Source organism: Elephas maximus, chromosome 19, assembly GCF_024166365.1.
Source record: "Elephas maximus indicus isolate mEleMax1 chromosome 19, mEleMax1 primary haplotype, whole genome shotgun sequence".
NCBI lineage: Eukaryota > Metazoa > Chordata > Mammalia > Proboscidea > Elephantidae > Elephas > Elephas maximus.
Window position 1 is genome coordinate 31,179,936 of NC_064837.1, and position 19,906 is coordinate 31,199,841.

A 19,906-nucleotide genomic window follows, 5' to 3' on the forward strand; every position below is an offset into this window, starting at 1 on the left:
TCCTCTCTCCTTTGGGAATATCAACTCTGTCAGCTCTGCTTGGCATGGGAAAAAGCCTTGCATGATCTCATTCCTGTGTACTTTGCTGACTGTTTCCACTTTCCCCACAGCTTATGTTCCTGTCGTGCCAAAATGACTCCACACTGCCCATGTTCTTTCAAGCTTCTGGTCTTTGTGTGTTCTGTTTTCTTATGTCTGCAATACACTTAACTATTTCCTCTGTAGTTAATTCTAGTTCCACTTCAAAAATCGTCATTCTTAACCCTTTCTCCATCAACCTACACCCCCAAGGTGAGTAAGGTCCCTTCCTTCTCTACTGCTGTAAAACCAGTTGCCGTCCGATCAATTCCAAGTCATGATGACTCCATGTGTGTCAGAGTAGAACTGTGCTCCGTGGGGTTTTCAATGGCTGCTTTCTTGAAGTAGGTTGCCAGGCTTTTCTTTCTGGATGTATTCAAATCTCCAACCTTTTGGTTACCACATAGTACCTTATGAATATCTGTCCCTTAGTTACATTGTATTGTAGTTACTGGTTTACTTGACTGTCTCCCTCACTAGACTGTAAGTACCTAAAGACAGTCTGACAAATTTTTATACATAGGGCTTAGCCTAGGGTATAGAATTAGTAAAGGTTTGTTGGATGAATATATTATAGTATGTGGGCCATAAACTGAATTTATCAAATCAGTGATTCATTCTTCTGGGGGAAAAAAATCAGTAGTTGAAGTTAAAATTTGGGGGCAGAAAAGTTTTATGAAGGTGGCCAGACCTGACATACATGGGGTACTAACAATTTTATATGGGGTTGTCTCCACATAATAGTTTACTTTCACATATATAGCCATACTTCGTAGGTGTTCCTTTTACAGTTCAGACTTGACTACTTCCATGCTTTCCTTGAATGAAAATATTTTGCTGATAACTGAGAGTCCACACTCCTTGTCATTTATTTACTCTGGAAACATTTATTTAATATCTGCTATTTTTTTTTTTTTATATGCCAGAGGAGACTTGGTGGCACAGTGGTTAAGAGCTCGGCTGCTAACCAAAAGGTTGGCAGTTCGAATCCACCAGCCCCTCCTTGGAAACCCTATGGGGCAGTTTTACCCTGCCCTACAGGGTCGCTATGAGTCAGTATCCACTCAATGGGAACGGGTTTGGTTTTGGTTTTGTGTGCCAGAAATACAGCCATAATGCTCCTTAGAAGCAAGAATGGTTAGACTTCATCTCACATACTTTGGACATGATACCAGGAGGGACTAGTCCCTGAAGAAGGACATCATGTTTGGTAAAGTAGAGGGTTAGCAAAGGACAGGAAGACCTTCAGCAAGATGTGTTCACACAGTGGCTCCAACAATGGGCTCAAGTGTAGCAACGATTATGAGGATAGTATAGGACTGGGCAGTGTTTTGTTCTGTTGTATGTGGGGTTGCTATGAGTCAGAACCAACTCAACGTCACTTAACAGCAACAACAACGATGTGACAGACCTTGGGATAGGCACAGACATACAGAAGCAAAAAACCCAGTTCCTGCTCTAAAGAGCTTAGTTTTATCTGGATATTTATGTTAGCTGACACAGCTCCCTTCACGTTGGTGCTAAAATGTATATACAATGATTTTCCTAATTTATGATAATCTGTATTCCACATTGTGAGTTTATTTTTAAAGGAGATTTGTTAAATCATGGTATGAGTGGTTGAGCCTAGGTGGGATCACTTTCAAAGGTGTTTTTAAACAGAAAATGGGCATTTCTTGTCAGAGCCACTGAAAAGACACGTAAGGTATGAGAAGCAAGCTAAAATTTAGAGCATTTTTAGTCTGTGAGAAAATGATGTTAGTTAAGGGTGGCTCCAATCGTGGGATGCTGTATGATTCATGACTTAACCTGTAAAGCATTTTAGAAATCAGAAGTGGCATGATAAAAGTGATTCTTGTTACTGTGTGGTAACTCTGTGTGAAATGACGAGAAGTACTCTGGGTTTAGAGTCATCGACACCGAAAAGTATATCTCTGAGAAATTGGTTGGACTCAGTGTTGGACTGGATATTAAAGTCAAAGGGGAGATAGCAGTTGAGCCAAAATCCTAAGGCATCAAAGAGGGTCTGGCAGACAGCAATACCCGTTGCCGTAGAGTTGATTTCGACTTATAGCGACCCTATAGGACAGAGTAGAACTGCCCCATACGGTTTCCAAGGAGCGCCTGGTGGATTTGAACTGCCGACCTTTTGGCAACAATATCATTCATTTATTCATTCAGGAAATACTCCCTGAGTGCCGGCACTGGGAAGCCTATAATAATGAATGGAACAAACATGGGGCATTTTTGATAGAAAAGTTCAGGAAGGGTTAAGATATAGAGGTTTTTGGTCAGTTTATTTTGCCAAGTTCTAATTATTCCTTTTTAAATGTGCATATTTAGCAGGATGGACAGCTAAGTAAAAGGAGCTACCATAGCTGTATGAAGTGATTATAAAACATAAATGGATCACTGGAGAGAAAGAGCAAAATACTTTTTTTTTGGTGGCTATATTCTCTCTAAAGTCTTACCTTTCGATTGAATGTCGGTTCTTAAATTTTAAAACAATAACTGTCTCACTTGAGCACCTTCCTTTATTATTAAAGAGTAGAAGTAACAGTTTGGAACAGGTAATGACTATGATATATAACTGGTATAAACACTTCCATGGTGATTACAGTGTTTCCTTTAATAGTAACTTCGGAGAAAACCAGAATGAATTATTCATTGGCAATATGTATAAAATTACAGTCTGAGTCATAGCTTTTTTTGAATGGAATTTTGTTGACTTCAATCAACAGTACTTCATTACCCTGAAGATGCTCTTTTTTCCCAATTCTGTAATATAATTTTAAAATTAATAATGTTCAATTAAATGTCAGACTTAGAAAGATTTAACGTGACTATAGCTAAAGTTGGAGGGCCGTGAAAAACAAATAGATCATTCAATCTTGTGATTTTTTTTTCTAAGATATAAACTAACCTTATGCCTATACGTAACAGTCTGTACACTGAGCTGTAGTTTAATTACTTATGGAACTTTAAAAAATTCACCTAATATGTATAGATGATTACCTATTGCATTTATCAAGATCAAATATGTCGCAGCTGTTTGGTAATGATGTGAAATTAAATTATAGCTCCACTGTACTGTTTGATGGCACTCAGTCCTAAAGCACTGTGGACGCCATTAGCATGCATGTGCTAGAGCTAGGCTTTTACCTTTCTGGTAGGCCTCTGATAAGAAGATTTAAATGACTGTGGAAAGATTTTTGCTCCAAGGCAAAAAAACTCAATAGAAATCCATTTATATAACATGTATGTGGTATTGAACGACACAAACCAGTGGTGGAATGTAGTCATACATATGTAAAGGTGGTTCTTCCAGGGAGCTGCCTGGGTCTGATAAGAAAAAGAAGAAAGAAAAAAAAAAAAGCACTGCTTTCATAGTATGTGTTTAAGCCTTCCAGGAATTACCCACACAGATACTACTCATTACACTGTTTTTCCATCCAGTAAGAAATATGTTCACAGGCAAAAGTATCTTTATCTAATTTTGAAGTGATTGTTATTTTGCTACAAAGATAGCTTCAGGAGTCACTGATTTGATCCTTATAAAAATGCAAATTGTATTAACTCTACTGCTGCTTATCAGATGTGTGAACTTCTGCCAGTAAGCAATGCAATATGATCAAAAGAAGAACAATTTACATCTTGGCTTGAACAACATTTAATAAATAGATTTTTATCTTAACTATTCCACCTTGCACTCTGAACCTATTTTAGAGAATACTTTGTATGAAAGTTACCATAATTTACTTTCAAATATAGTTTCTTTCTCAGATGGGGTATACATATTTGGAGCAGTTTGCTTTTGCAGTTCTAAGTTAAAATTGCAGAAGGTCATCATTCTATAGTAATCTACTTCCGGTGCTATTCCAGTCTTTATTATTATGACTTAAAAAGATGGTTAGCCATTCAGCATGGATCTCACCCCTCTTAAATTTAGCAAATTATTATGCTCAGGTGTTGTTTTTGTATATATACATTCCGCCCCCCCCCCCCAGGAAAAGGGCAGTTAGCTATTTGTGATGTTATATATGTAGTTCCCAAGTTTTAAAACAAGAAGTCATGTGTTTTAGCTAGGTGCCTATTTGCCATTTTAATGCTAATCTCCTGTCTGATGATAGGAGCCCTGGTGGCTCGGTGGTTAAGAGCTCGGCTGCTATCCAGAAGGTCAGTAGTTCTAATCTACCAGGTCTAGGCTTTAAGAAATTTTTCTTTCTCCCTTTTAGTGCCCCTTCTTTGTTGATACCACTTCCTGGAACTAAAACATCAGCTTCCATGGATAAATATGCAGTGTTTAAAGGAATTGCAACTGACAAGACCTCTGAAAATACTGTTCCATTTGGAGGTGAAAACAGTTTGTAAATTCATAAACTTGTGAATGTAACATTTAACTGAATTGTCGAAATCTTTGTTTTTAGTGGTGGCCTTTTATGTTAAATGTGTGAAGTGCTTATATTGCATGGCAAGGATGCTTGGTTGACCTAATTTGCCTTACTTCTCTAAGTTGTGATCTCAGGGTTCCTAACCTTAACTGAACTTCTGTTTTTACACCATAGAGCCTGGCGATAAATATAGTGCTTTCAGAGAACTTGAACAGACAGCAGAGAGTAAATCTTTAGGTAAGTTTTTGATTCCTTCAATGGATAGATTATTTCCATTTTTTAATAAAAGGGACTTTTAGTGGTTCTTTCCGTGACACTCCTGAACATTCCATAATTTTATTGTGTGTGTTTATAGGAGAAAAAACCAAATGGGTAAAAAAAAACAGTGTAGTGGTGACTATTATGATTGATATTCAAACTGAAAATATTTTAATTCAATAAACCTTAATGGGTACCTACTATGTTTAATAAATATTGTGATATTTACTGTGCTGGGTAGGGGATTATTTTATGGAAGAGTGATAAGACTTTTTGTGTGTATGTCGCTGTGGAAATTATAAGGAGGCAAAATATGGAAATTATTTTCTAAAATTTAGGGCAGACCACAAATGGATGCAACTTCCTCTGAAGATAGTGTGCTCTTTCACTGGAAGCCTTCAAGCCATGTTCAATTCCTATGTCAGATAGAAGGCTATGGCTGCTTTTGGTTATCGTAGGTGAATTCAGAGATAGTCAACAAGACTTGAACTGTTGACAGTGCAGCAATCTATGAACTGTGCAGTAGGCAGCAACCAGTCTTTTACTCTTAAAGATTTTCAAGATAAGCTATAACGTAATGAGAAAAACGAAGAGGGAGGTGTATATGTGCATATGTGGTTTATAACTCTGATAAAAGGGCTTAAGTTGACTAAAAGGGAATAGAAAATGATCATTTGAGAGGCATGCATATACAATTATGTTTATGGTTATATCCAGCAATGAACATAGTGTTTGGGGTTTAGATAATCCATAAGTCAAATTACGCCCTCCAGAATTCTGCTGTGCATGCTGTAAAGTGTGTATGCTTTAATAAGGATTTTCTTCAGGGAACAGTACCACATTCTGTCTTTATGTACTGAATCCTCAAACTTGGAGCATCCTTCAAAAGTCATTTATTTCCACCTTTCTGCCTGGGTTGAGGGAGTGGGGGAGATTATACGAAAGTAAGGTAGATATGATGGAAACTGTACTACTTAAACACCACCAAAAAGGGAAACCCGCCTCTTCTAAGAATACTCAATTCCTCTGCAGCTCTTAGGTTCTGGAAATATTTTCTTGTGTTTCATCCAAGCCTTTAGGATGTACTATCTGTTTCTTCTACAGAGCCTGTATCAGGTTCTAGGAGTACAAAGATAAGCCCTAGAGGAACTTTTAGCTTGCTAAGTTTTCATTTAACTCCTAGCAATGCTTTCATCGACTCTTTGGCCAAGACAAGTTTGAAGTAAAGAGCGTGATTTAATGTCAAGGTTCTTTGTGGAATATGGTATTAGTGATCATATGACATGTGTTTTATTCCTGTGAAAGACAATGGTGCCACCAAAACATAAGCAGTACTTTCACCAGTTGTCACTTAATCAATTCCAACTCATGGTGACCTTGATTCTCATGTGTGTCAGAGTACAACTGTGCCCCATAGGGTTTTTAGTGACTGATTTTTTGGAAGTAGATTATCAAGTCTTCTCAACTGCCTCTGGATGGACTTGAACCTCCAGGCTTTTGGTTAAAAGCTAAGTACGTTAACCATTTATACCACCCAGGGACTACCTTGGGTACTTCGTTATTGTTTTTAAGTGCCGCAGAGTTGATTTTGACTCATAGAGACCCCATGTGACAGAGTAAAGCTGCCCCATGGGGTTTTCTAGGCTGTAGTCTCTATGGGAGCAGATCACCAAGTCTTTCTCCCACAGAACTACTGGGTGGGCTTGAACCACCAGTCTTTTGGTTAGCAGCTGAGCTCTTAATCGTTGTGCCACCAGGGCTCCAGGCAGTACTTTAAACTTGTTGCCGCCCAATCAATTCCAACTCATAGCGACCCTGTAGGACAGAGTACAGATGCCCAATAGGGCTTCCAGGGCTGTTATCTTTATGGAAGCAGACTGCTACATCTTTCTCTTCCACAGAGCAACTGGGGCTTCAAACTGCCAACCTTCCAGTTAGCAGCAGAGCACTTAACCATTACACCACCAGGCAGCAGTACTTTCCAAACCAAAAAACTAAACTCATTGCTCTCAAGTCAGTTCTGACTTATAGTACCCCTATAGGACAGAGTAGAACTGCCCTGTCAGGTTTCCAAGGCTGTAAATCTTTATGGAAGCGGACTGCCAAATCTTTCTCCCATGGAGCGGCTGGTGGGTTAGAACTGCAGACCTTTCAGTTAGCAGCCGAGCACTTTAACCACTGTGCCACCAGGGCTCCTAGCAGTACTTTAGTCATCCCTTTATTAACATAATCCCAGAGTATTATCGTCATTTGTTTGCTTGCTTTTATTCCTATCTTAACTTTAATTCTAAGGCCTTCCAACCCAGAGGTGCCAACTTTGGTTCATTTAAAAAAAATTAAAATAAAACAAACCTTTTGTCTTTGAGTCAGTTCCAATTCATAGCAACCCAACAGGACAGAGTAGAACTGCCCTGCAGAGTTTCCAAGAAGTGACTGGTGGATTCAGAGTGCCGACCTTTTGCCTAGCAGCTGAGCTGTTAACCACTGTGACACCAGGGCTCCATTTGAGGGAAATATATTTTATAACTCTTCATGGAGTGGTATTGTTTTTATACTCTCATTAAAAACACATTGGCCCACCATCATCAAAGTGTGTAAAGGCTTTGTCTTAAAATTTATGGAGAATCTTATAGTATTTTGTTAAAAACTGTGGTTTTCTTAGATTATTAAATGATGGAATTTAATAATGTTTTCTTTTTCTACTCCCTCAGTTTAAGCCATAACCCAAAGTAGATGAAGAAAATGTTCTACATAAAATAATGATACTTCTTATTGAAGTTTTAGCAAAATATGATTTCTTTTGAGATGTTCTTAGGGTCTAAAAAGTGATAATTAGAGAAGGAAGCTTATGAAGACTCCGAAGTTAATAAAAAACTGTCCGTGAAAGAATTTGTTTAATGTACCTACTGATATGCCAACTTCTAATGACTGCAACTAATTTATCTGCCAAAAAATTTGCTTTTGTGTTTGAACTTGTAAACCCTCTTTTTTTATTTGACCCTTTCACCCAGCTTACATTTCTGATGGAAAAGTTTACAATTTTTCAGTAAGTTTAGTTTGCTGTAGTGATTTGTTTTAAAACTAACAAACCAAAACTCATCAATTTCACAGATATTTCAAAGCAGCTCATCAAAAATTTAGGCCATGATAAAGTTGACTGCTTATTATTCTCTCATTTATAGAAATGATACAGAAATAATCAGTGATACATGTGCCTAAAATTCTAGGGTGATTTTTTTTTTTTAAGTTTTACATCTGCTTCTCCTGTTAATATATGAAATTGACTTTACATTTATTAGTGGTGTGTCTTAAAAACATAAATTACAGGAAGATGGAATGCTGTTCCCCCCATTCTAAAATTTCCTGTGATAATCGTAAATGCATTTCTCTGTAGTGATAAATTATACTGGTGAATTGGCTAGTACCTCAGATTAGGACAAAAACTCAGCTTCCATTGTTTTCCATTTGATACATCGAAGTATAAATCATGTTTCAAACACCAAACCAAAACCAAACTGCCATTAAGTCGATTCTGACTCATAGTGACATATAGGACAGAACAGAACTGACTCAGCGTTTCTAAGGTTGTAAATCTTTACAGAAGCAGACTGCCACATCTTTGTCCTGTTGAGCCTTTGGCAGGTTCAAACCACCAACCTTTTGGTTAGCAGCCAAGCACTTTAACCACTGCACCACAATGGCTCCTATTTCAAGCACAACATATTTAAAGTCTGCATTATTTTATATGCCAATTTTAAGAATTAGATCTTGGTTTTAAACATATTTTTATGGTTCATAAACTTCTGTATCTCATTTTTAGGGAAGGAATAGGAGTTTTTTTTTTAATGGGAGAGAAAATTAAAATTTATAAATTTCCAGAGATGGCAGTCATATTTTTAATAATAAGTGATGTTGGTATAGCTGTGTTTGGTATATGTCTGGTTCTTATTACCTGGAATAGCCTAATGGATTTTATAGAAGACCTGGAGACACCAGTAGAAAACTGAGATCATCTCTATCCTAACTCAAACCTATGAGTGATAACATTACCATGAAACAAAGAGTAGAAACCCTATTAAGAATCTTGGGCCCAAAGAGACAAGAAAGGGCCACATAAACCAGAGACTCCATCAGCCTGAGACCAGAAGAACTAGATGGTGCCCGGCTACCACCGATCACTGCCCTGACAGTGAACACAACAGAAAATCCCTGATGGAGCAGGAGAACAGTGGGATGCAGACCTCAAATTCTCATAAAAAAAGCCCAGACTTAATGGTCTGATTGAGGCCATGGCCCCCGGACTCTCTGTTAGTCCAAGACTGGAACTGTTCCCGAAGCCAACTCTTCAGACAGGAATTGGACTGGACTATAAGACAGAAAATGATACTGGTGAGGAGTGAGCTTCTTGGCTCAAGTAACACATGAGACTATGTGGGCAGCTCCTGTATGGAGGTGAGATGAGAAGGCAGAGGGGGACAGGAGCTGGTTGAATAGACACAGGGAATACAGGGTGGAGAAGAGGAGTGTGCGGTCACATTAGGGGGAGAGCAGCTAGGGTTACATAGCAAGGTGTGTGTAAGTTTTTATATGAGAGACTGACTTGAATTGTAAACTTCCACTTAAAACACACACACACAAAAAAGAATCTTGGGCCCAGATTTTTATGAACTTGTTAACTGAGCCTATTTAGGTATTTATGAGAAGTACATTAGTACCTATTCTCTCTAACAAAAAATAATTCAGTCAGTAATTCTGTTCTCAGACTAGCACAATATAAACTAAAGTCTTAATGATGCCCTTTGAAATTTTAAATAGTAGAGGTGGTATTTATTCAAATCTCTTTGAATTTTAAAAATAAGAATAAGTGCTCATTGGTATAGTGAAATGGCTGGTTTCAAGAAGACCCCGAACGCTCACAGATCTTTCTGTGAGATTCAGCTTGTTAGTTGGAGGGTATGGGGAAAAGCTACTTTAATATACTCTTAGCCACGTTGGCATTACAGTTCCCTTCAAATTAATGCTTTCATATACTTTAGCAAGTATCTGATGATAGCCTTAAAGTGCCTGGTTGAACCAAGTGTTGTACATCCTCAATTTAACAATGCAGGATTTCTCATAATACTTCACGAGTACCTCTAATTTTGTATTTTCTTATTGATGATTGAGTAACAGGCTGTAGAGGGCCACTATTCTCTCTTCAGCACCTATTTCTTATTCTGTTGTATGCTCTTATTGTGTGCTTGGCTGGCTAGCCATAGGGAGAAAATGTTCCGAGTATGCTTTTGGCCTTCTAAAAATATAAGCAAATGAAAATAGTACTGTTAGGTGTTCTCAGTTTGATTTTTATTTACTTCATTATCACTAAACTTCAATGTGTAAACAAGCATGTGGTTTCTTTCCAAAGGGGTATTTGATGGGTTTTAAACTGTGGTTAAATAATGTCAAGCCAGTGGAGAAAAGTCTATAAAATTATGTTTGTGATTTAACATCATGTGTACTATGTGGTTTTCAGTTCAACATTCTTTTTTATTTGGTTGTTTTTTCTTTCAGGAGAAAGCTTTGCAGAATTCAGATGTCCAGGAACTGATGACGGTTTCACCGATTTTAAAACAGCCGATAGCATATCACCACTAGAACCGCCAACAAAAGACAAAACTTTTCCAGCATCCTTCCCCTCGGGAGCTGTACAACAGAAACAACAAATACAAGTGAAAAATCCTCTGAATTTAGCAGATCTAGATATGTTTTCCTCAGTTAACTGCAGCAACGAGAAACCAGTGTCTTTTTCAGCTGCATTTAGTGGATCGAAATCTATTTCCACACGACCACAGCCAGCAGATTCTGCTGCAGCTACGACAGCATTGGCATCAACTAAAACTTCTAGTTTGGCTGATGATTTTGGAGAATTCAGCCTTTTTGGGGGATATTCTAGTCCAGCATCTGTTGGGGAGCAGGATGACTTTGCGGATTTTATGGCTTTCAGTAATAGTTCAATTTCATCTGAGCAAAAGGCAGATGACAAATATGATGCCCTGAAAGAGGAAATTAGTCCTGTTCCTCTCACCAGCACCTCAGGCGGCACAGTGAAGAGTGGACAGAGCCCAGCTGCTGCGCCTACCAAGTATGATGTCTTCAGACAGCTTTCTCTGGAAGGATCTGGACTAGGTGTTGAAGAACTCAAAGAGAGCACTCCTTCGGGAAAAAGTGATGACGATTTTGCTGACTTCCACTCCAACAAGTTTTCTTCCATGAGCTCGGACAAATCCCTGGGAGAAAAAGCAGTGGCCTTCAGACACACCAAAGAAGATTCTGCTTCGGTGAAGTCCTTGGATCTCCCTTCTATCGGTGGCAGCAGTGTTGGCAAGGAGGACTCTGAAGATGCCCTCTCTGTTCAGTTTGACATGAAATTGGCTGATGTGGGAGGCGATCTTAAGCATGTCATGTCTGATAGCTCTTTGGATTTGCCAACAGTTAGTGGCCAGCATCCTCCTGCTGCAGGTGAGGAATTGGTGAGATTGCTCTGGTGACGGTGGTGTAGATTTCAGAGATGGTTCAGTGGGTGTCAGCTGACTAAAGAGTGAAGCACTGGCCCTTTATCTTTATGAATTTCTAATATAATTAACCTCTTCGTTGCCAGTCCCCTTAAAGCAGTATTAAATTTGATTTGGTGGCAACTTAGAATGGAGAGCTAGATATTCTTATTTTTGAAATCTAACAGGCACATAAAAACCTACTGGTAAGCGAACCTACATTGCCAGAAATTTTATAAAGACTTCTGCAGTGCCAGCAGTGTTTCTCCATTTCTGTGAGTAAGGTCAATGGTTCCCTCTCCTTTCTTTTCCTTTGGATTTGTTTGGCAGCAGGCGGTATAGTATTCCATTTGGTTTACAAAACTGACTCTTGTTCTGCCAAGAAAGTAAAACATTCTAACCAGTTGTACTGCAGTTTGCCGTGACCCTTCAAGAGAAGAAGGAAAGGGCTTGTGCGTGGATGTCCTGTGTGTCAGGGTCTGGCAAGAAGGAGGGCATGTGTTGTTATTGTCAGTGGAATCCAGGTACTGTTTTTAGTGTTAACTCTATTACTGCAAGTGTTAAGTTGTAACAAATCTCTAGGTACTAGAATAGGTGACTACTAACTTTCTGATAAAATATTTGAAAACTGACCAACAACATCTTACGAGGGAGCCCTCTTTAAATCTGTGTGGGTTTACATGTAGCAGTTTATTCTCTAGTCCAACTTCCTGTCATAAAAACTAGATTCCCAAGTGACCTAGTTTTTTGTTTTGTTTTGTTTTTTGAAATGTATATAGAATGATAAACCCTATTTTGTGGCCTTTAATAATGAGAGCTATCTCAGCATTACTGTATTATTCTAGGGACTGTATTATGCTTATGAAGGTTTTTGGGGGGGGGATGAGAAGAACACTTAGGACACTTGCAAGTTTACAGACTTGGGCAGAAATTATAAAGTATTAAAGTGTCTGGGTCTATCAGATTGGTAAGTCAATCCTTCGGCTGTTGAAAGGTGTTCTTAAACAGGGTGCTGAATCAGGAGCAAGTTAGCGGAGACAACTCGTATTTCCTGTTGCTGTTTGCTAAGGTGTGTTTCAGGTGCAGTGGGCTGTGGGCAGAGCCCTTTGTGCCCTTGACTGTCTACTTTCCTTGTTTGTACTCGTCTCAGATGTTTTTCTGTTGTTGTTGGTGGTGGTTTGATAGAGTGGTTTTCTTTGGTTTTGGTCTGAGCTGCTTGAGCCACCACAACTGGTTGCAGTGCTCCAGTTTCTAACAACAGTATTGGAATTTTATTTACAAATTTCATAACAAGTATACTAGCCTTTTTGGACCCTGAAGTTATTAATTAGAGGCTATTTTTCTGAAAGTGCATCTGTATTCTTTCACAGTGCCAAGTTAGATGTCCTTAGGAGAGAAATCTAATCCAGGTTCAGGGTGTATTTTATTTGGGGAGGGAAGGTTGGTTTTTTTGATGGCGCCTGTTCTGATTAACCTGTTAAAATAATCTTCTGTGCTCATGTTCTTTTATGTATGTTTGGAACATTCCGAGCTTTGAACCTGTAACGTTCAAGCCAAGTCCCTTCAGTTTGAGGATATTCTTAAATGCAGCTTGTTTCCTACCTTGATCTGTAAACCTTATGTCGGAAAGGAGCAGTATCCCTTTAGAGCGGTTGTTAAAGGGGTTGAAATACTGACCAATAAGCTATATTGTTGTTGAGCAAAATTGCTGCATACATGTATTGTAGAAGGTAAATGGCAGGGACTTCCTCAATGTGATTTGGGTTTATTTTATCCTCATGTTCACCACAGTATCTCCTGCTCTCTTAGTTTGAGGGTTAAAGGTACTCATTATTGGAGGAATAAGAAGTGGGTATGAAGAGAGACTAAAACGTTGTAGATGGCTATGAACCATAACCCTGCTTAGAAACCCTAACTTAACTCTGAAGGGGATACTGTCTCTTTTAACTCTTGCTATAATTCTTTGTATGGAAGGTAGATAATACTAATAACGTTGCCTGAATCTCCACGTATTATTACATTTAACCCTTTGAGCCCTTGCTGCATATAATTTCAGCTCAGCTGCTGTTTCTCCCCCCTGGGTTTAATCTCTCTGGCACTGAAGCATCTTCGTGTGCAGTCATAAGATCATCTGGTTTTGTTGGCAGCGAGAGCTTACCGCTCATTTGTGACATTTTCAAAGGGTTAGCAAGACTTCTGTAGCTACCTACCTACCTGTGAAGTATCTCTTCTTGAACATTGAAAATCTTTGTATTTTAACCAACGCCTTATTTATTTATTTTGGCTGCTTTCTGATGTCTCTTTTTCACTTTGGACATTTTTCTGTGCGAATGTGCCTTTTCGAACTTGCTTTAGTATACTCCTTGGCAAACACTGATCTGCATGCTTGTTCTGATGACTTCCTTTCCAGCTCTTCTGTACCGCTCTCTTTTGTGATCTGTAAGTCTTGTGTTAATAAATAATTCTTTGGCATATTTTGAAAGTGTGGGGATGTGTGTAATTTGTACTTTTTCAGGATTAGACCAAAGAAATACCTGGTTCAGACCAAGTTTGAAACAGTAGTTTCTCCTCGGACTTGAGGGTTTTTCCCATTTGTTTTGTTTCCTCAAACACCTTTTTCCTTAGAAAGTATTAGTACATTTTAACTTTTTTTCTCTCTTATAATTCCACTGGTGTAAGTTTTTAACATGACATTGCAATCGAAATATAACTTTAAATGTTTGAAAAAATAAGGCAACCTCATACTATGTTAATAGGGAAAGATAAAATTTATCCCAGTTTCTGAAGAAACTGAGTAGATTTCATTGCTCAGTAAACCTCACAGAGCCTTTCTCTCTACTAGGAGTTACACTGTGAAGAGAAGGGGAAGATGAGAAGGAAGATCTAAGAGTTGAATATAGGGGAAAGAGAAGAACAGATATCTGTTAATAACTGCATGTTGATAAACTGAATTTAAAATAAATCATCAAATGGTATTGAGATGGACTTATGATCACAGTAAATATAAACTGAATTTAAGTTGATAATTTCTGTACTGCAGAGCATTCACTTAATGCCTAGAAGTCTTCAGGACTGAATTTGACTTTGAAATCGAGCACTCCATTCTCTGATTGTGGAGCATATGTTATCTTTCAGAGTTTTAGAGTGTATTATGAAGCCACTTCAAGTCTCTTTTACTGATACTCCATAAAGCAAGTTCTTCAGATGACCTTAGCTAGGCATGTGTCAGACAAAGTAAGGTTAAAAACATTTTCGATTTTTGAGAAAACACTTTCTAGAAGGATCAACGAAAGTTAGCAACAAAAATAGGCCAAACTTGGAAAACAACTTGTTGTTCATTTTAGAGTGTAATAGATAGGAGGAAACTTTGGAAGGGTTTTGTTTTTCAAGTCAGAAACTTTACACCAAGAAAAGCTGTGGAAAAAGTGTTATTTCCATGGTTTAAAATTTTTATTCTTATGATTTAAGGCTTTGGTTCTTTGTTCTTTTTTAAAATTTGAGGAAGAAAATTAAACCACTGAATGATTCCTGAGAGATCAGCTAGAGTGTCTGAAATAGTACTTTTTAAGAAAGAAAAAAATTGCATGTTGGGATTTAGATGAACTCTAAGAAAAGTTGGGCCTGCCATTTAAAATACTGTGTTTTCCAGAGTATGAGGCTTTAGAAAATTGAATAATACTTGGTTTCAAAAATCTTATAAAAACACATTATCCCCTGGTGGCACAGTCCTTAAAAGTTGGGCCGCTCCTTGGAAACCCTATGGGGCAGTTCTACTCTGTCCTATAGGGTCGCTATGAGTTAGAATCGACTAGATGGCAACGGGTTTTTTACTCTAATGATGATGTGTGCAGCTAACAGATTTGGAAGAAAGAGATCTTAGTGTAGCCTCCATCTAATGATAACACCATCTGCCTTTTACTTAGGATGTTCCGGTACTGTGTATAAGACCCATCTCTTGGTTCCATTGGCTGAAGAATTCCTTCACAAATGGAATTCTTTAATGCAGGGGTAGTCTATCTGGGACTGCCTTATTTTAACTCCTTTTTGCATTTATCTAAGCAGACTGCAAAAAATGACCGTGTGTAAAACATACATTCACAGACTAAGCAATGAATGTTTCCCCAGTAATAATACTACTTTTTAGGGAGATCATTTTAATAACGTAATAATATAATTTTTTTTTTTTTTTTAGAGTAAAGACTTGAAGAACTCTGTGCTACAGGTTTAAATAAACAAACAAAAAATGCTATGTTTTGTTTACCCCAGTGCCAATTAAGATATGGTTAGCGCTTGATTTCATACATCAGTGCATGAGAAATTACGTAAATGTATTTAGATTCCACAATTAACTCTTATTGGTTGCATTAAAATCCCTGCTGATTTTTAAAAGTAGCAAATGAACATGAACTCCTAAAACAACTCAAAGAATCAAGTTATTTTTAAAGAGCTGCTTCTAGATCTCTTTTTCCATCAGTTGAGTACTTTTGACAAATTGTGTTGGAAAATATTGGCCAGTAGCTTTGAGAGCATGAGAAGGTCATATGCTCAGGTCTCCTGGGTGCTGCTGGCTCCCCTTTTCGGCCAAGAGGCCCTAATTGCATTAACCATCTTTTGTGCTCATTTGAGAAGCTTTATAATGGTGACCATGGGCAGTCGCACTGTGTATCCTGACACCATCCCTTGTCATTCATTTCCTCTGACTTAAAAATTCCACAGTGTTGGCACTTTTCTTTTTTGAACTTAAAGCACTGACACAGAAACCTGAAGGTGCTTACAGTAGCATGGATATATTTTAAACCATAGATTTAAACCATTCATTTATACAAATGAAGACTGAGAAGTTTTCATGTAGACGGGAAAACACTGGAAGGCAGACATATAGCCACATTTTATAGCCTGTCAGACTTACACTATGATTACTTTCATTCCTGTTTTCTTCAACAGCACCTATCAGCGTGTTTGAGACTTACAGGATACAGTCAGACCAGGTTTTATAATTCATAGAGAATATGAATATGACCATTCTCAGAAAGAAGAACAGGATGAGGGATGGAGAGGAGCTGAAACGTATAAATATTTCATGGTTTGCTTTGGTAAATGAAGTTTAGATTAAATCAGTATTGGAAATTAAAAGATATTTCTTCCTTAGTCCAGTGCACATTTTTATTGTGATATAAAATACTTGAGAATAGTGGAATTTGCACGTGTTACCACCTTTCTTCTCTCTCTAAACCCCTTCCTTAAAAGCCAGTAACTCTTAATCACATGGCCATACGCTTACAGCTTTAGAAACATCCACGGGAAAATGTCGTTACCTTCTTTGTCCCAAGAAATACCTTGTTTTCGCCTACAACACCTATTCAAAAGGGATTTGAATAGAGCTTATGGAAGAGGCTGATAGGGTGACTTGCCAGCATGAACAAGAAATCCATGTCTCATTTGAGATCCATGATGGAAAGCAAATTGTGTAGTTCATTCTTTTGCCCTTTGTCATAGGACATTCCTGGTTGCAAACATAAACACATGTATTGAAGCACACAGTTTGGCATATTATCCATGTGCAAGTGCAGTTCAACCTAGCACAGTCCAAGAGTTCTCCGATAGAAATGGAAATAAAGTAGTGGGTCTCTGTTCATTTTATTGCATCCATTCTGTTTTCTTTTTCTCTTGCAATTTTCAGAATTCAGCTATCAAATTGAAAACCCTTCTGTAGCAAATTCAGTGATTACAAAAGAAAATATGGGTTATTCCATATTTTTCAAAACAGGGCTTCCATCACTTTTATGTTGTAGGTCTTACAGAAGCTTTAATATTTTTAAGACGATTATACGATAATATATATAATTTGACTGCTTAGCAGCTGTAGAACTGTTAACACAGGAAATGAGGAATTTTCTTGGTTTGACCTAGCCTAGTGACCTGATTTGCCGTATTTTTCTTAGAAAATGGTTTACAAAATTTACCATGCCTGGAAATACTACTCTGTTTTTATATTGTTTAGGGCTACCGAGTTATGTCTTACATTCCGTATGTAATGTCAATTTTTTAATACTTGCTTATGTGTTCAAATTAATTATACTTCACTCAGTTATTTTTTTATGTCAATTCCGACTCCTAGCAGCCCTATAGGACAGAGTAGAACTGTCCCATAGGATTTCTAAGCAGCAGCTGGTGAATTTTAACTGCTGACCTTTCGTTGAGCAGCCAAGCTTTTAACCACTATGCCACACTGTAGTAGCTAATAAATAAGCAAAATAATATATAAAATTCAACCTTGAGGTTTGCTTTTAGTAAATCATGTATATTTATTCTTCATTATTTAAATATGTATATATATGTATATATAAAGTATTTCCACTGTACTTAAGTCTTTCATTTGGTCATTTTTATGAGTTGTTCCAAAAGGCAAAATGTTTATATGTACCATTTTTTAATAAAAAATAAGATTTAGTGAAGATCTGTACATTATAGAAATGACTGAAAGCTCTTCAGCTAAGGTAACCCCTTATTGACTTATATATTGCCTTTTACCTGAGTATATTACAGTCACTTCTGTTTAAAAAAAAAAAATCTTGTTGCATAATTGCACAAAAGGGTCTTTTATTACCATAGCAACTTGGTTACAGTTTTTAAACTAGAGCTAAGTTTTCATTACATTTATCCTTGGTTTCTAGGAAAATTACTACCCTCTTAATAGATGAGATTCTGGGAATAGTTCCTAATATAACTTCTCCAAAAGAGCTTTCTGGCAGGGTCTAACAATGAAAATACCTGGGTTATGAAATGTTCTTCTGAACCTACCCCTTGAAGACCAGGCTCGTGCTTAGCTGCCTCTGCCTTCTGATTGAATTTCACCTCTTTTGAGTCAGGGTACCTTCTAATGCCTTTAAAAAGGGGGAAAGAAAACCACTACAGCCAGAGGCTTGTTTCATTCCCTCTAACCTATAAATTTTTCACCTGAATCTCTTTCCCCCTTCCTTTTTAATTAGCCACATTTGAAGGGTACCACTTGCACTGCAGAATTTAAAAATATATCGTCCTGTGATATTTACTTTTCAGTGGTTGGCTTTTTTGTATATCTAGGGCTCTCTATTGTTATTATTAATTTAGTACCCTTTTCCTAAGGGATTTTAAAGAGAGATACATATTAGAAGAGGTCTGGAAATGTTAAGAGTCCTTTAACTCTGATGAGCTATGCAGTGTGGCTGTGAGAGAAAGGTAAAAAAAGACCCAGTGCTGGTGTCACCTCACTGACTTCGTTAGGAAAATCTGGCCCACACAGCTTTCGAGACTTTTCCTTGTAAATCGTGTGTGTGGCTGCCAGAGGGAGATCTGGTGATTGGTCTTCTTGTCTTGTGTACAATGACTAAAATGAAATTAAACCTGGGTAAAAATCTAAATCGTGGCAGACGCCAGACTGACCGAGTGGACACGTAGCTTCTCCACAGCAGCCTGACGCAGCCACAGCTGCTTTGCCTTTTGAAACTGAGCAAGAAACTTCTTCCACAGTAAACACCACTGAAATAGTGAGTCTACTTTTAATTTTTACTTTGAAATACTTCCATTTTAGGCCCCAAGCTGCAACTAAATGCCTAATTGAGGCCGGAGGCAACTATGCTGAACAAATAATAGAATAGCTACTATGCATTGCTCACCAGGCACTGAGCTGAGCCCTTTACACGCACTTAATCATCCAAATACAGTGCTTCCAAGTACATGGTCTTCTCCGCATTTTATAGATAAGCAAACCGAGGTTCCGAAATGTTAAACAACTTGCCTAGTGTCATACAAGTAGTAGATAGCAGAGCTGGGAGTTGAACCAGGTCTGTCTAAATAAAAAACCTACACTCTTTCTTCATTTTTATGCCTCTTAAAATTTCTCAAATGTGTATTACGAATGTTTTGTAAAATGAGTCTTTTGCCCCAGGGTGTTTTTTTTTTTTTTTTTTCCAAATCGGGGATGGAACTCATAGTTGAATGAGAAACAGGAGCCCAACTGGACCCAGCCCCTTGACTGTATTTTTTAGGGGCTGACATAGACTAGATTGGTTTTTCTTTCCTCACACTCCACCACAGCAATATGACGTCTAAATTGACCAAAATAACAACTAGGTAAGTAATTGCTTGATTAAAACCTCATATTTGGCTTTGCCTGAAACAGAAATTTCTAATAATTGGTTGAAAGTTAGGAAACATTATTTTTACCTTAATTTTGAGAAATCGTAAATTTTTAATTGTCACATGCGTATCTTTTCATATGAATTGAACATGTTTTAAAGGAACATTTTCTAACAGGATGGAAGGAGCCATGTTTTAGGCAGGGAATATGTAAGTACATTTTAAAATATAAGTAAATAGACAAGTTGTTAAATGGCTAATCTTGTATCAAACATTGGTAGATGAACTGCCTGTTTTTTTGTAGTAATTTTTATATCCGAAGAAAATGGTTCTTCATGACTACATATAGATGCCAGCTGAAGGCTAATGTGTTATTTTTTTTTTTTTAAGATCAGATTTTACAGCCCAGCTATACCCTCTGAATGTAGTTAACTCTAATATGCACAAAACTAATCAGATGTGCTAGACATTTTGCTTCTGCAGAACTTAGGACAGTTTGCCTAAATTGTGAGCTTGTCTCTAATTGTGGGG

General features: G+C 37.7%; 1 protein-coding gene across 12 annotated transcripts in view; it reads left to right on the forward strand.

The window, feature by feature from the left end:
• SYNRG (synergin gamma) overlaps positions 1-19,906 on the forward strand; it is a 76,703-nt gene that overhangs the window by 36,300 nt on the left and 20,497 nt on the right. For all 12 annotated transcript variants that reach the window (XM_049859106.1, XM_049859109.1, XM_049859108.1 and 9 more), the window contains 3 exons: positions 4,314-4,432; positions 4,644-4,706; positions 10,278-11,225. In XM_049859106.1, coding sequence (XP_049715063.1) covers positions 4,314-4,432; positions 4,644-4,706; positions 10,278-11,225 — 1,130 coding nt within the window. The remainder of the gene's footprint in view (positions 1-4,313; positions 4,433-4,643; positions 4,707-10,277; positions 11,226-19,906) is intronic.